The 18,236-nt window shown below is 31.9% G+C and overlaps 1 protein-coding gene across 2 annotated transcripts in view; it reads left to right on the top strand.

Annotated features, from left to right (window-relative positions):
* The window catches only part of LOC132727126 (catalase-like), a 23,802-nt gene extending 5,566 nt beyond the window's left edge, over positions 1-18,236 (top strand). Inside the window, exons 3-13 of one of the 2 annotated variants that reach the window (XM_060712534.1) lie at positions 3,715-3,825; positions 4,319-4,449; positions 5,120-5,170; positions 6,659-6,838; positions 7,479-7,670; positions 8,133-8,285; positions 8,797-8,935; positions 9,436-9,590; positions 14,390-14,557; positions 15,332-15,343; positions 17,192-18,236. In XM_060712534.1, coding sequence (XP_060568517.1) covers positions 3,715-3,825; positions 4,319-4,449; positions 5,120-5,170; positions 6,659-6,838; positions 7,479-7,670; positions 8,133-8,285; positions 8,797-8,935; positions 9,436-9,590; positions 14,390-14,557; positions 15,332-15,343 — 1,292 coding nt within the window. In that variant the 3' untranslated portion in view covers positions 17,192-18,236. The remainder of the gene's footprint in view (positions 1-3,714; positions 3,826-4,318; positions 4,450-5,119; positions 5,171-6,658; positions 6,839-7,478; positions 7,671-8,132; positions 8,286-8,796; positions 8,936-9,435; positions 9,591-14,389; positions 14,558-15,331; positions 15,344-17,191) is intronic. The other variant, XM_060712533.1, reaches the window with a different exon arrangement.

The following is an 18,236-nucleotide window of genomic DNA, read 5'->3' as shown; positions in this document are numbered from 1 at the left end:
AGGTACAAAATGCCCGAAAGTTACCTTTTTATGGATTTTTTGCATAGTAGGAAGTCGGTTGATATTAGATATCGGCACACTTGCTCAATACCGCCTAATATTGACAATATTGAGGCAGTATTAATGGATGAATTTTTAACTATTTAAGATAAGATATGCAATAATTATTAACAAATTCTGGAAAGGTTGATCCTTCGATAGCAACGAAAACATTTTAAACACAGAAAATTGCTGAGTTCGTTCGGCTGAGATTTTTCACGAGCAGGAATGAAAATCTGGATTATTCGCAGATGTTTCCAGTAAAGTACCTCCGAATTCTGCATATTCTGCACATATAGTGTAAATAAGTATACACAGTAAGAAATATTTAAAATTAAATGTGGTAAATACTTTGTGTTTACTACTTGCATTTATTCTTCATTGATAACCAATACTCGTAACACTAAAAGCAATACTTGTGACACCGGCTGGCAACTCCAACGCAATACTCGGTACACTGACATGTGTATTTATTCTCAAAATGCACTGTTACCTTAGGTTCTATTGTTTATTGAACATTTACAACATAAACATAATCATCATTATCACATTTCACTCGATTCAAGTTTTTCTTTTAAGGAAGTATGTGCACAAAAACATCAAATTTGACTTATCCGAGCTCATTTATCACGTGAGCAAAGAGACGAATTTTACCTCCTAATTATATTTCAAAGCTATTTCTCAACATTTTTGGGGTTTCAGTAACTAGAGAAATTATCGTAGTATTTGTTTTTCTACAAAATTTATATCAAACCAATTCAAAATGACTAAATATCGTCACTAAACATACCTTCTTTCCTCGTTCAAAGTCGCGAATTGGGATGAAAGTCCTCATAATATCGAGCAATATTCGGGGTACGGTATACCGCAGTGACTAAATACCCAAGAATACCGGCAGCAGCACAAATACCGTACCAACACAATCATTGGCAACAGCATAATAACCCACACACTGGCACCAAAGAGTTTAAAAGTTTTATGCAAACATTATGCTGGCTGCACATTTACAATCAGGCTCTTGTCCAAGTTAATTTACATTGACAAGACCTCTGAAGAATTCACAACCGCTGAACAAAGCTGATCGTAGATGATCCATTCAACAACAGGGCCCAAGCTCCTGGATTCTCACCCAGTGTTTTTACATTACATTTACAATAACTAATAAATTATGTTATTTATCAAAGTTTGAAGTGTAAATAAGTATCTCTATGTTACAGATTTATCCCTGCAATAAATTTGTCCTAACTTAGGCATTTATAACATCTACCAGATATAAGGCCTACATTAAATTAAGAACTGGCAATGTTCCAGATTTAAAATAAACAGGCTGTGTGCAAGGATGAAATTTAAGCAAATCTAGATTACAACATCACCAAAAAGCTATATCATCCCCATCATTATATGCAAATGTAACATAAATTGTTGTTACTTGATACCTTTTTATGAAAAGCAGGATACAGTCATTTTTGTAATTTTATAAATCGGGTAAAACTATGACTCAAATATTATGCATTTTTTTGGTTGTTAAAATTTTATATAAAAGTTACATACTCAGTATGCATCTTTTGCGTTTATTGAAACTTCAGAGTTCATAATTTGTTACTTGATCAAGTGTCTATAAATAACTTGAGGTATTTGACATTGAACTTCAACATAGCTGTTATCATGAAATGTTTATATAAAATACGGTCATTTTAAAACTAAGAGTCAAGAAATTAAAACGCAGAATGGTTTCGTAACTTACTTCTCATACATACATGTGTTGTTGATACAGAGTTTGGTTATCATTACATGTATCATTCTGCTTCTGATAATTGACCATTTACATAAAGAGTGCTATAACTATGCACCATGTAGCAGGAGTTAATGCTGAACAATCTCAGAATAATGTTTTCAAATTTAACAGATTTTAAAGTGACTGCTGTTACGTGCTGTATCAATAAAATGAACAGAAAATGGTTGTAACATTTTATTCTGAATACATAAATCTGTCCCCTAACCTACACCTAAAATGTTAGGAATTAAAATGAGTTCAGTGACCATCTGAGCACTTTGAATATTGAATGAAGACAATTCATCATCTTTTTATTATAAAGGTCATCTCTGATTCAGCATTATTTTGCAGAAGACAGTTTGTCAATGACCCTTTCAATGCCAGAAATGCCATATTAATGATTGTATAAAATTAAGTATTTCTTTTATAATCAATAAATGTCATTAAGTAATGATAATGATTTAATGATAATGGTAAAAATTTCAAGAATTTCATATTTTAAATCCCATTGTGCATCTGCCATTACATGGTTATTTGTAAACATATTTTTTGTTCCATTTAGTAGATTACTTTAGGAAATATGTTGATCTTGAACTAGGTTTGAGATTTTTCTTAATATTCACTTTCAATTTTAATCTTGAAATTTACATGTTACGAAGAAAGAAACTTAAATGATAAACTACATTGTTTAAGAATACAAGACATGTAGCATTATTTTAGGAATCATTTATTGTCTATAGATAGCATGCTAACACTAAATATAGTGTCTCTTGTGGTAGAATTATTTGCTGGCATGTGATGTTATACAACACACAGCAAGAAATGAGTACACCCATTTTCCTGATAAGTAGACTTTGGCTTAACATGTTAATGTATTCATGTACACTAATGAACAAGCTAATGTCCCCTCGATCAAAGTTAAATTACTTTGTGTGTTGAACGAGTTATCATTTGTTTGAACTTTTCACATAAGTTTTATAACAAGGCAGGTAGTTACTTAAGTGATGTAGCCACTTTATCAGTTAGATAATACACACCAGGTACTGATAAAATTTACAATGTTCTAATGAAAAATCCATTTAATTTAAAACAAATTTTGTTTATTTAAAGGGCATGTTAGAAAAGAGAGAGAGAGAGAAAAAAAAACATGTAAAAAATGCGAAAAAAGCATTTAAAAACAAGATCACCTGTGGATGGATTGGAACATACTATAAAGTCTTTTTATGTCCCAGCTCATAGCTATTTTGATTAAAATCTTTTTTTTTTTAAATGAAGACTTACTTACAATGTATGTGCACCATGCATCTAAAGATATAATTATGATGAAAATGACAAAGAAAATATATGACTGAAATGTCTAACAGTAAAAAATGTAGGTCTTATATGAAATATCAGTTGATGTGAATTTTAAGAATTATCTAAATTACATAAATTTTAAGTAATTAGGTTAAATATATGTAAATGTAGGTAGTTAGGTAGGTAATTAGATTTCATGCAATTTAGAAATGTACACCTTTTCCACCTGTTGCCCTTTGCAGTCCTGAATTTTTGAAATGGACTTGACCTATTTTGAATTTGGAACTGTTCATTGTTAGGTTTAGGGATTTTGATATCATATTACCACAGAACACAGAGTCTGATCAGATTGCTGGGTGGACATGTCAGCTATATTGAGGTGGTGCAGGCAAGTCATTTTCTCTGATGAGGTCTCAAAACCTTAGACAAATCCTTAATTCTTTACTCCCACCTGCAGACTTCACTCATTTCATAAAATTATGTACTAAATTTTGTTTTTATGTTTTATAAGATGTTATTGTTTCATACAATATCATATCATATTGATATCAGACAAGTATTTTTGAGATGAATACTGCATGAAACATTTATATAATGTATTTCAGGTGCATTTGGATATTTTGAATGTACACATGATGTTACTAAATACACCAAGCTGAAGCCATTTGAATTCATTGGCAAGAAAACTCCTCTTGCTATCAGGTTCTCTACTGTTGGTAAGTATATTTGATGTTCTATTTGACAAACACCGAAAAATCCATTGATATTCTATAATTTTAACATATTTTTATTGAACCAAGCCCTTTAGATAATAATAATTTATGCGCAAGGTTGGAGGGGGGCATGGAGAAGGGGGAGGATACAGATTTGCCCTTGTCAGTCTGTTGCAATGTCATGCTGTCCATATGGAGACTGATAAAACAATGGAATTTGGAGACATCTGTGTCTTTTAGACACATTTCAAGCTTGTTGAATAACTTGTTTTGGATGACAGTTTTGTTTTTTGCTATTCTCTTATGTATATACATTTATGACAGGGAAATATTTTAGTGAAATAAGTGAAATTATTGTTATTGAGACAACAAAGTTTCTTTTTTCAAAACGATGTAGATTGCCATTTTTCCAGACATTTCAATTAAAATCTAAAACAATATTTAGTTTCATCTTATCTATTTGTAGAAGACACTCACTGACTATATTGATTTTCAGGTGGTGAATCTGGGTCAGCTGACACAGCACGTGATCCTCGTGGATTTGCCGTCAAGTTCTACTCAGAAGAGGGCAATTGGGATATGGTTGGCAATAACACACCAATCTTCTTCATCAGAGACCCATTCCTGGTAAACTTGTGTTTTCATTTCTTTGTTATTAGATATAGTTACTTAAAAGAAGTTTTGTAAGTAAAGAGGTTGATGGGTACCCACTTGTTATGGAAACTATTGCCTACGTTTGATAGGTCACTTGTCCCTTAGCTTAGTGTGTTCAAATCCCATGATACACTAACCACTTTTTCATGGAAAGAAGCTATCCACCTACTGAGTGTTGGTGTTTCTAAAATGTCACAGACATCATTCACAGAGAGGTATCTAGGTATTTTTAAACCAATAAAGCTGAAAACATACCAGCATGTCCTTAATGATGTTGATTTGATTTAATTTTGATTCTACTTAATTGACTTTGAAAATGAAATTTGCAATTTATTTCAGCTATTAATATGTCTGAGCAGATTTAGACTTTGGAAGTGATATATAATGATGTCTCCAGGCTTTAACTACGTAACTGTAAATAAATTGTAATCAGATATACATTTGTATCATTTTCAATCTTTTGGTCTGTCTGCTTTTGAAGTGCAGCATTTTGTTTGTTAAGTGAACTGTGCACTATAGATAAATAATATATATAGTGTTTTTGCTAAATTTTTCTGTTTACAGCTTGATATTTTATAAAGTTGTATATCATATTACACATGTTTTGATGTTCTGTTTCTCATTACGCCTGTTTTTATTACAGTTCCCAAGTTTCATTCATACACAAAAGAGAAACCCACAAACACATTTGAAGGTACATATGTACTTAATATACAGTTTAAATAACTTATTTATATTCAGTATAAATAACTGTAACATGTACTGATTTAAAGTGTTAATTTAAGCCTTACCATGTCCTATCATAAATTGTGTAATTTATCAAGTTTTTACTTGGCTTGTTATGAAGTTAGATTTTTGCAACTTATATTAAGCACTTTCCAGTCTGCTTCCTGGAACCAATAAGTACCAGTGTCAAATGAAAAAACATGGTCGTGACCTGATTAGGACTTGAACCCATGATCGCTTGTTGAGAGGCAGACACCTTAACCACTAGGCCACCACTCCCTGTCTTAGGCCCTGTCTACACCTATTCAAGTTTCTTACATCTCACATTTAGATAAGCTAAATAAATGGTCCTTTCAATATTTAATCAGGCGAAATGTCTAATTAAGATTTCCCAGGATTTATACCTTTGTCTTTGCAATACTATCATGTTTCTGTAAAATATGTGAATAAAAAAAGCGGGAAAATGATGCAATAAGCTAAAAACAATGGAGTAAATGAAATTGAAATGTGTACATTCTTTTAAAATAATGCAAAAAATGTGTGAAAAATATTTTTGAGCTGATAAATTGATGCAAATTCTTTATTTGATGAAAGTTATTCACTAAATGAACAAGAGCATTTAAAATCCATTTTGACTACTTGAAAAACTGTTGTTTTTTTTCTTTCTTTTTTGTTTTTTGTTTTTGTTTTGCTCTTCTGTGTATCAGTGTATTGATCTGTTCCTCTGATCAAGATATTTTTATACATTTACTAAAATTTACAGATCATGAACACTGAATCAGTAACAAAAAAAGTGAGAAAATAATTAAAAAAAACAACACTATCACATCTTCGGGGCACATGTTTTGTGTCAAACCGGTGTTATCAGTGTCTTGACAGCCAAAACTTGTAGAAAAATAGAATGTGTTCTAACTTTCTTGCAAGGAATTATCTTCTTGGATGTCACATAAGTTCTCTTTAAAACTTATTCAAGTAGGGTGTCTACACTATGCAATACAAGAGAATATGATACTTGCATTCAAGACTTGGATAGGTGTAGACGGGCCCTTAACTATCGATAGTGAGTTGAAAATAAGATGTTTCAGCTAGATTTTATTCCAAGTCTATAAAAACTGATAACATTTTCTTTTATGGTATAATAACAAAATGCTGTCTGATTTACAGGAGATAGTACTATATATAAGTTATTGTTGTTTATTTAAAATAATTTAGTAGATTCAAATTATTTAGTATATTGTACATGCATATTCAAGTAATTTTAGTTTTTTTATGGTAATTAAGTTATTTTAGTATATTCAAGATATTTTAGAACAGATGTTTTAAATTCAATGTGTATTATAGTTTAGAGTATTCTCTATGCATACTCCCACTCAAGCTTTATATTGTATTAAAACTTTATTTTAAACTTATTAAGTTATAAGAAATAGTATATAATGAGTTAAAATTTCTATTTTAGGATCCTGACATGTTCTGGGACTTTATCAGTCTGCGTCCTGAAACTACCCACCAGGTGTCCTTCCTGTTCTCCGACCGTGGCACACCTGATGGCTACAGACAGATGAACGGCTATGGAAGTCATACGTTCAAGCTTGTCAACAAGGACAATAAAGCAGTGTACTGTAAATTCCACTGGAAGGTTGGTGAATATTCTGATGGGTCTGTTCTGTATAACACTCTCATAGCTAAATTTGTGTAATGGTCTTGCTTTGTCCTCTAGTTTTTAAATTTCATTACTGTTTTATGAGGTTGCCATAGCAAATAGCTTAAATCGGGAAGTTTAGTTAAGGAAGTCGTGTATATATAACATAGATAATCAGATTTGGCTTGGGGGTTTGTACATGTGGCATGTAGAAATTCATTATAAAATCTAGCAATTAATTGTTTTATAAGAACCTTCAAACCCAACCCTGTGCAGACATTGAAATAGTCTGTTCTTTTCAGAAGATAAATACTTCCAGTTGAATCGGTTTTTCTTCATATTCATAATTTTTATTCACTTTGAATAAAAAGTTAACATTTTTCATGTTTTTTTTGTTTGTTTGTTTTTCAATAATTATGTGAACTGATAATATGATTAATGAATAATTGTAAATTATGGAGCACATTTGCACAAAGTACAAGACACATGTTGGTGCATGACTATTGCTACTTCTAACTTTATTTAAATGTGGCTAGGAAATAGAGACAGCGAGGTCACACAAGTTTGATGATATTTTCTGTAATCAATTTAAGATTGTCAGTGAAAAAATGTACTAAACAATGCCTCACTATTACAGTGTGACCAGGGAATCAAGAATCTTATGGCAGATAAGGCTGGTGATTTGGCAGGTAGTTCACCTGACTATGCCATGCGTGACCTTTACAATGCCATCGCCCAGGGCAACTACCCATCCTGGTCCCTCAAGATTCAAGTCATGACCTATGAAGAAGCTGAAAAGTTCAGGTGGAATCCATTTGACTTAACAAAGGTAATGTAAACCAATCTATTATCATTGATATTCTGATTTTCAATTCAATTAGTAGAAACTTGTGTATTATTCTTACAACATAATGTAACCTTTTGGAAGGAAATCAATACTTTATACTCTCAGTTTTCTCTCTGCCCAAACTGTCATGTGGTACTGAATAGATTATCATTAAGCATTTTATGAGTTTTTGGAAAAATAGAACCCACTTTTTTGGAATTTACATAAAAAAGGTTTCATAATGAAGGCTGTTAAGTACATGTAACTTAGATCAAATTGATTAATTGTTATAACAAAAATGCCTTCATCTTTCTACAAAGTCGTTCTTCCTAATATTTTTTTCTGTACTTTGTGAATATTATTACAATGAAATACTTACAGATTATTCTGCACACACCGTTTACTTTGATGCACCATCATGCATTTAAATAATATGCATATAATAAACATGTATTATTGTTTTAGGTGTGGCCGCAGGGAGAATACCCCCTCATTCCAGTAGGTAGAATGGTACTTAACAGGAATCCTAAGAATTATTTTGCAGAGGTTGAACAGATTGCCTTCTCACCTGCACACATGATTCCAGGTGTTGAGGCCAGCCCTGATAAAATGTTACAGGTACTGTACTGGTTTTGTTTCTCAAGTGTTTAGTCATATCCAACCAGCACTAAGTATTATTTGTGAAATAAGTTTTACTAACATTTTTAGCTCGACTATTCAAAGTAGGGAGAACTATTGTACTCATCAAAGTGTTGGCGACAGACTTTAGTTAAGTTTTTGTGTGCAAGTTAGTATCTATAAAACTAATGAAGAGAATGGGTCGAAACTTCAGACACTGACTTGACACATATTAGGAGGACAGTTTCTAAGGCCTATAACTCTAACATGGATTTTGAAAAAATTACGGCCATTTTTGAACTTTGAAAATTCTACATTATCCAGGCTTTTGTTTTACTGTCAAGCACTGAAAATAGTTGAGCTCACTGCTCTTCTTCTGTCCTTTAGATTGATATTATTTCCATGTAATTCATTAAATGCAACAGTTGAGGATGCTGACTAAATGTTAAGCTTTCATTATACATTTGAAATGAATGCATAAATAACAATATATTGGTATGATTGTTTGTAGGGTCGTCTGTTCTCGTATTCGGACACACACAGACACAGACTGGGCAGCAACTACCTACAAATCCCAGTGAACTGTCCTTATAATGCCAGGCTTAGAAACTACCAGAGGGATGGTCCACAGTGTGTCACAGATAACCAGGGTATGCAGTTAAAAATAATTTACTGTTTTACAATTGTTAAAAAAAGATAAAAGTTGTTGCAGAAGACTTTTTACTTTGATCTAGATGCCTTTTAAGTGGTAAAGATGCTATAATTTTTTTAAAATTTTTCAAAAGCTTTCAATTTTTGGTGTTTAAAAGGTTTTTCCGCATTTTGCCAATTAATACACTTTGTTTGGAAGTTAAAATACCACTTGCTTTACATTTTGCTACCTTAATGACAAATAATTACACATTCGTCACTATTTCTTTATATTCTCACATGTTATTAATCCAAATGTACAAATAAAAAGATCAAGATGATAAAACATGTGTACCCTTTTTACAGTATGAAAATTGTTTCATTTCTGAGGTTAAGATCTGCCTTTATGTATAACCATAAATCTCCTTGGTTTGAAATCAATCCAAATAAATTTTTTTTTTAAGATCTTGCCAATTTACTGGTATTGAATGCTATATATTAAACATATTTTGATTGACAGGTGGTGCTCCAAATTATTTCCCCAACAGTTTCAGCGGACCCCAGGATGACACTAAATACTTGGAGCACATGGACAACTTTAAGGATGGACAAGTTGGCAGATACAATACTGCAGATGATGATAACTTCACACAAGTTGGAACATTCTTCAACAAGGTCAGTGTTATTTCTTGATTTATAGTTTCAACTTGAGAAAAAGGTTAAGGTCACTGACCCATCTCTACTTTGTGTGTGTATTTGAGTTTATTTTTTCTATATAGGCGAGTCCTCAAGAGGAGAATTAGTTTTTTTAGCTCACCAGAGCCGAAGGCTCAGGGTGAGCTATTAGTATCAAAGGGGGATGCTCCGGCGTCCGTCGTCATGCGTCAACATTCGTCTTCTTCTCTGAAACTACTAAGCCGTTTTACTTCAAATTTGGTCTGTAGCATCCTTGTGACAGTCACACTTGAATTTGCTCATATCATTCCAAGTTAAAAATAGAAAAACCTTTAAACATCTTCTTCTACAGAACTATCACCAAACTTTGTCTGTAGCATTCTTGGGTAGTCTTTTATCAAGTTTGCTCATATTAATTTGATTGGCCCCTTTTAGGGGTCTCTAGGGCTAAAAATAGAAATAACCTTTAAATGTCTATTTTTACACAACTAATTGATGGAAGATCACCAAACTTTGTCTGTAGCATTTTTGGGTAGTCTTTTATCAAGTTTGCTCATATTAATTTGATTATCCCCTTTTACTGGTCTCTATAGCTAAAAATAGAAATACCTTTAAATGTCTATTTCTACAGAACTAATGGATGAATGATCACCAAACTTTGTCTGAAGCATTGTTGGGTAGTCTTTTATCAAGTTTGCTCATATTATTTTGATAGGCCCCTTTTAGGGGCTGCTTAAATTAAAAATAGATATACATTTAAACGTCTATTGCTACAGAACTAATTGATGGATGATTACCAAACTTTGTCTGTAACATTATTGGGTACTCTTTTATCAAGTTTGCTTATATTAATTTGATTGGCCCCTTTAAGGGGCCACTAAAGCTAAAAATAGAAAAAGCCACCGAACATCATTTCCTACTGAAATAATTGATAGATGATCACCGAACTTTGTAGCATTCTTAGGTAGTCTTTTATCAAGTTTGCTCATATTAATTTGATTAGCCCTGTTTAAGCTAAAGTTTAAATGCCTCAGGTCATGGCATTTCTTCAAATTATTGTTTAAACATATTATATGCTCAAATTTAATAGAATATATTGACATTCCAACACTGATAAGCAGTTGTTTCTGGTGAGCGACTCAGGGCCATCATGGCCCTCTTGTTTAATTTTTGGAGGATAATGCAAGATTCCCCAATTCCAGAAGCTTTTCCTGGTTTTTTAGCGTGGCAAGGATTTAAGCACTCATACATTGGACGTCGATTTAAAGTCTCATCCAAAAGACTGATGACAAGTAATTGGCTAGCCTGGGAATTGAACCCACAAATTGATTATAGGTTGTTTGTATAGCTGCATAGCTCATTAGTGGCTCTATTTTGTTGCCTGATTTTGTGTATAAAATGAAAGGGGCCACCTTAGGATCTTCAACAACCAATAATAGATATAGGAAAGTAAGAATATGACTTAACCTTTTCCCTGATATAAGCATGTTTCGACGGCTTTTTGCCCCCCCCCCCCTTTTTTTTGAGGCCTCAAACAGTGAAAAAGCGCCCTATTTAGGCCCCAAACACATTTTTTCGTTTGAGAAATGCTGTTAAAAAAAGTGACCACTTTTTCGGCGCGGCCCCCCATCAAAATGATACATCAGGGGGTTTCCAGAAGGGGGATGTGCCCCCGTCTGTTTGGGGGGTTTGAAAGGGGGCAGTAGCCCCCCTCATCACCATGAAAATTTTGGACATGTGACAGGCTAAAAATGGCCTCAGGTCGATCTTAAGGTGATGTGATACCAACCCTGAAAAGCCTTTTACTCTATCCCATTGCATTGATAAGTTGCAGCACTTTGAAATCAGTTTTGATGGAAAAAACAATGCAAAATAGTGATTTTTCGCAATTTTGAGACATCCTTCCATTGCCATGGTAACAGGAAATTTAAGATTGAGCATGTTGTTACAGAGGTTATGGTTCAGTCAACATTTGTGCCAAGTTTCATCAGTATTGAAGCATTTATTATAGTTTTATAGCAGTTGGAACTTGTTACAGGAGGCTTTTCAATGAAAACGGCCATTTTTAGCTCGACTATACGAAGTATATGGAGAGCTGTCCTACTCGCCCCGGCGTCGGCGTCCAGATTTTAGATTAAAGTTTTGGTGCAGTAAAATATTTTTCACTATAACTTTGTCATTTCTTAAGGTATCAACTTCAAACTTCAAATATATGTTCCTTATCATCAATCACATCTTATGTGACAAGGTTCATAACTCTAGCACCAATATTTTCAGATTTATCTCCCCTTAAACTTAGAATTTTCCTTAAAAAATACTATTTTTTACTGATACTTCTTTATTTCTTAAGGGATCAACCTCATACTTCAAATATATGTACGTTATCATCATCCCCATCTTATGTGACAAGGTTCATAACTCCAGCACCAATATTTTAAGATTTATCTCCCCTTGAACTTAGAATTTTCCTCAAAAAATTCTATTTCTTACTGTTTCTTCTTTATTTCTTAAGGGATCAACCTCATACTTCAAATATATTTACGTTATCATCATCCCCATCTTATGTGACAAGGTTCATAACTCTAGCACCAATATTTTCAGATTTATCTCCCTTTGAACTTAGAATTTTCCATACAAAATATTATTTTTTACTGTAACTTATTTATTTCTAAAGGGATCAACTTCATACTTCAAATATCTTTACGTTATCATCATCCACATCTTATGTGCCAAGGTTCATAACTCTAGCACCAATATTGCAAGAATTATCTCCCAATAAACTTAGATTTATTTACTAGAAAAATGTTATTTTTAGCTCACCTGTCACAAAGTGACAGGGTGAGCTTTTGTGATCGCTTTTCGTCCGGCGTCCGTCCGTCGTCCGTCCGTAAACTTTTGCTTTAAATGACATCTCCTCATAAACCACTGAGCCAATTTCATCCAAACTTCACAGGAATGTTCCTTTGGTGGTCACCTTTAAAAATTGTTCAAAGAATTTAATTCCATGCAGAACTCTGGTTGCCATGGCAACCGAAAGAAAAATCTTTAAATATCTTCTTTTAAACAACCCTAAGAGCTAGAGCTTAGATATTTGGCATGAAACATCTTCTAATGAGTGTCTACCAAGTTTGTTCAAATAAAAGCCCTGGGGTCAAAATTGGCCCCGCCCCAGGGGGTCATTGATTTTCCCTATATGCATATAGTAAAAACTTAAAAAAATCTTCTTTTAAAGAACTGTAAGAGCTAGAGCTTAGATATTTGGCATGAAACATCTTCTAGTGAATGTCTACCAAGTTTGTTCAAATAAAAGCCCTGGGGTCAAAATTGGCCCCGCCCCGGTGGTCATTGATTTTCCCTATATGCATATAGTAAAAACTTAAAAAATCTTCTTTTAAAGAACTGTTAGAGCTAGAGCTTAGATATTTGGCATGAAACATCTTCTAGTGAATGTCTACCAAGTTTGTTCAAATAAAAGCCCTGGGGTCAAAATTAACCCCGCCCCAGGTGGTCATTGATTTTCCCTATATGCATTTAGTAAAAACTTAAAAAATCTTCTTTTAAAGAACCCAAAGAGCTAGAGCTTAGATATTTAGCATGAAACATGTTCTAATGGGTGTCTTCCAAGTATGTTCAAATAAAAGCCCTGGGGTCAAAACTGGCCCGCCCCGGGGGTCATTGATTTTCCTTATATGTGTATAGCAAAAACTTAAAAATCTTCTTTGCAAAAACCCAAATAGCTAGAGTTTAGATATTAAGCATGAAACATCTTTAAGTAAATATCTACAAAGTTTGTTCAAATAAAAGCCCGGGGGTCAAAACTGGCCCTGCCCCAGGGGTGTAATTGTTTTTAACTATATGTGTATAGTAAAAACTTAAAAAATCTTCTTTTAAAAAACCCAATGAGCTAGAACTTAGATGTTTAGCAATTGAAACATCTTCTTATGGGTGTCTACCAAGTCTGTTAAAATAAACAAATAAAAGCCCTTGGGTAAAAATTGGCCGGGGGGGGGGGGGGGGCTATATACAGGTGAGCGACCTCAGGGCCATCATGGCCCTCTTGTTTATTTTAACTTTTTATTTTTAAAGGTATCTACCTCAAACTTCAAATACTTATTCCTTATCATCAATTATATTTTATGTGACAATGTTCATAACTCTTGAAGCAATATTTACAGATTTATCTCTGTTTGAACTTAGGATTTTCTTTAAGAAATATAATAACTTTTTATTTTTTAAGGTATCTACTTCAAACTTCAAATATATATTTCTTATCATTACACAAATGTTGTGTGGCAAGGTCCATAACTCTAGCATGACTATTTCTAGAATTATTCCCCTTGATCTTGGAATTTATGTTAACAAATGTTAGTTTTTACTATAACTTAATACATAATTATACATAATTGATTTTTCTTTCATAGTTTTGTCCTCCTTACTGCGTCCAGTATTTTATTAGTCGAGCTTCGCTGTCTCCTGTGACAGCTCTTGTTCACAATATGCTCATGGGGTAAAAGGTTAAACATGAAAATGACAAATGAATTAAGACAGAAAGCTATGTCTGATCTATAAAAAAAGTTCAGTCAACCAAATAACGTACGCAATTTGTAGAAATTTGGGAGAATTATTTGATTAATGCTGATGAGTCAAGTTGGTCTAGATTGGTCTAGATGTTTTTTTACTTTCCCTAATATTTTAAATATCAAGTTAGTAATATCCAATGAAATTTCGAATATTTAGTATGTTGAAATTTCTGTGTGTTATATTAAATTGGAAGTTTTCATCACTCATTATATACACAGGTGCTGTCAAAGGAGGAGAGGGAACGGCTCACAGAAAATATTGCTGGTCATATGAAAGATGCTCAAGAATTTATCCAGAAGAGGGCGGTCGGAAACTTCGCTAAAGCTGATCCAGAGTATGGTAGAATGATCCAGGAAAAACTGGACATGCACAAGAAAAAATCACAGGTTTGTAAAATATTATTGATTATTGTATTCATTTTTGAAATTTTTGAAATTCCACCATCACTGATTGCATTGGAATGAAAAAGAATTGTGAATAGTCACAATAGGAAAATTATTTAAATAATGGAAGTTAGTCACACGTATAATTAAAATTAATGGTTATGTAATATTTTGAACATATTTTTAGGGAAAGAATAAAAACAATTCATGAATCTATTTGTATTTCATTAATATTTCTGAAATGATAAAAAAAGTTCCGAGCAACCAATCAAGAAATTTTTAGTTGTCTTCGGAAAGGGACTCTGTATTATCAGTTTTCAGGAATGCCTTCTTTAAACAGAGCTAGCTTTGATAATTAGAATAGCTACCTGGACAAATAACAAAGTTATTTGATTTAAAAGCAAATTGGTGTTTCCGGCATAATTTTGAGGAAAGTATTGCAAAACTTTATTGATCTTCAAGAAAATCATTTATGTACCCTAAATTTTCTGGGTTATTTTTAGTGAAAATAAAGAAAAGTTTAGAAATAATTTTAATTTTTTTAGTGTTGTTTTGACTTAAGAACTCATCTGTAAAAGAAGCAAAACAAAGTGTATACGCAATTTAGCTTGTTTCTTAGTAGAGTATAACAATTAGAAGAAAAAACAAAAGATAAAATTTATAAATCTTAATAAAATTTCACATAATACTCTGAGAATGGTTAGAATATTTAACATTTAAGTTTTGCTTGTTGTGAATATGTTTGTTTAACTCTTGAATGTTTTGGCAACACTACAGCCTGCAGCCTAGGTTTGTATGGATAAATTTATTTTAGCAAAATATAAGCAGACAAAATATCTGAATAACAGACATAAATGCAATTTGTAGAGGGCGTGGATATTTTAGAACAACTTCTCATCAACATGTTGAGACTGGTTGTTATTCAATCAATACATATTTAAAAAATTTCCCTAAAAATGATTTATGGTTCCGTCCAGACTTAAAATGGATAGGTCCATTTTTAGATATTTAGGGTAGAAAGGGTTCAATATTGAAATCCCTAAAACTAGTATTGGACTGTTCAAAATAGGACAAATTCATTACGCCAGAAGGTTATGGTTAAATCCATTTAAAATTGTGAAATTTGTATATCAAGAGTATATTTAATTTAATTTCTTAGTTGTAATAAATTTTCAAGTACATAATTATATGTGTTTATATACTGTATAGCAAGAGAAGTTTTTACCAAAGTAATTTGCTTCAAATTAGCTTTAACTAGACTTGCTTTGAGCTAGGTACAGTAATGGCATGATACACACAAATATAAACATTTTTACTGTTTGATCTTTTAAACAAATTTAACAATCTTTTTCTCTTCTCTATACAGTAAAGACTGTTTCAGTGACCCCCTGTATATAGTGACATTCCATAGTTTGGTGCATCGAACAGTATTTACCATATAAATGGTCTGTATATAGCGACTCCATGTCTAGTCCGTACAATGACCATGATTTAGTGTCTCCCATTACGTTATGTAAGCCGTGAAAAGCAACTTTTGCAAGGGGAGTAACTCGAATGGGGTTACCAAAAAATTAAAAGTTTTTAAGAAATTAAAATTAAATTAAAAATATCTGAGGCATTATGGGGCTTTAAGAAAATAAGAAAGAGAAATAAAAAGATGAGGGAAGCAAGGCAAAAATATAAGTTAAGGACATAAGAAGGTGAATATTATGGTTTGGAAAACCAGAATGTATACATAAAAAGTTTAACTAAAGGTTTCAAACATATTAAACACCATTTTCTCCCAACAATTTTTAATAAATGTATATCAGTACATAATCCTAAACCTATTCATTTTTATTCTACTGTATGTATCTTATTGTAGAAAGTGTATCTTATTAGTAAAATTGAATTTAAAACAAAGTTTTTGTTTGTTTTGTTTTTACAAACAGATATAACAATATAAATTACATTTTTTAACAATATGTAACTTTTAAAAATCTTAACCAATTATACATGCAATTTTAATACTGTCTTGTTTTTATAAATGATATGTGGTATGTTTAATATATGTATAATATAAATGAAAAATATAATAAAAACCCTAAGTATGCTACTCTCCTGCTTTTCAACAAAATATTGGCAAAATATTTTCATATATTCAAATTCCTTAGAGACTGTTCACAGTGACTCCCTGTCTATAATGACCTCAAATTTTCTTTTCTCCCATTGACGGTCACTGTAAACAGTTTTTACTGTATATATAATATTTGTATCTCGCCATCTTATGAAAAGATAACAAAAAAGTTCATAACCAACCATGCGTTAAATTTAAATGCATTTAGTATTTGCATAGTCTATACTATAATAAAAATTAAGTGTTAAAAAATTTAAGTGGTTTCAGTCAAAATCTTGTACTGTGTACAAATTATTTGAAGTTATTTTTTATGTCATAAGATAAAGAAATTTTTGTCTTCAGTCATAAGGTATAGACAGTTTTTAGATTTACTTTTTTGATTTGTCCATTGGTGACTGGCCTTTAGATAAGAAATAATCAACATTTAATACGATACACCCTGTATAATGCTGCATGCAGGGCTCAAATGAGACTGAATGCATTTACAATGTTTCAACATGTCTCTCTATTTTTTCTTGCAGAAGTCAGGCGGAACTATGGCACAGTTGTAGACATATGACAGACATCAATTAATGACTTTTTAAAAAACAATGTGATAATTTGGATTTTTGTAAATTTAAAAATCTAAAAACCTGGTGAAAAAATCTTTGTGGTCAGAGATGTTATTTATTACTTCAAAGTAACTAGTGTTTATAACATAAAAACTCTGGAAATCACGCAGTTGTGATAGTGTAGAAATAATCTTATATGAAAAATACTTTTTAAAGATTTTTTTTGGTGAAAGTAAAACGAGAATGTACAAAGAAACCATCACAGATTGTATACAATTATGATATTTTACATAATTATGTAAGTGATTTTTGGTTTATACTTATATAAATGTTAAGGTTGGTGAGCATAGTATTATAACTTGTGTCAAAATATCACAAAGGTATTTGAGGTTGTTTCATTTTCAGTATAAAACAATTGTTTTTGCTGTTGTAATTAAGATTATATGATTTATTTTGATTATATACACAGGACAATTATCCACAGATGTAAATATTTTTTATAAAGGATGGCTGCTTCTGATAGTACTTGAAGCTGTATATACATATATATATATAAATATATATAATATAGGATATTAGGGAATTGCCAAGAAGTGGTATAAACCGCCAAGACATGGTATAAACCGCCAAGAAATTGGTATGAACAGCCAAGAATTGGTATAAATGGCCAAAATTTGGTATAAACAGTTTCTTTTCAATTAAATAATATTTGAAATAACCAAACATTTCCAGTGTAACTTATGAATTTTCAGTTCTGAATGATACCATGAACTTACCTCAAACACTTCTATACTGGTCACCTTTGTTAGTTAGAGGCAAATTTGTTATTATATTTACATTGATTTACAAACCCCTGCTTGTTATGCTGATGATATGATTTTATACATTGTATCTGTTTTGTTATTCGGAAATCAGTTGACATTGTTATCAATTCCTGTATTTTAAAGAATCATGAAAATATTTTCATCATTGACATAATCATGCTATAATTAATAAATGGAAAATTAAACTGTTA

Source organism: Ruditapes philippinarum, unplaced genomic scaffold (genome assembly GCF_026571515.1).
Source record: "Ruditapes philippinarum isolate M1 unplaced genomic scaffold, ASM2657151v2 ctg1111_1_1_1_1, whole genome shotgun sequence".
NCBI lineage: Eukaryota > Metazoa > Mollusca > Bivalvia > Venerida > Veneridae > Ruditapes > Ruditapes philippinarum.
The sequence above is the reverse complement of the archived record's forward strand: the minus strand, read 5'-3'. Positions and strand labels throughout refer to the sequence as shown.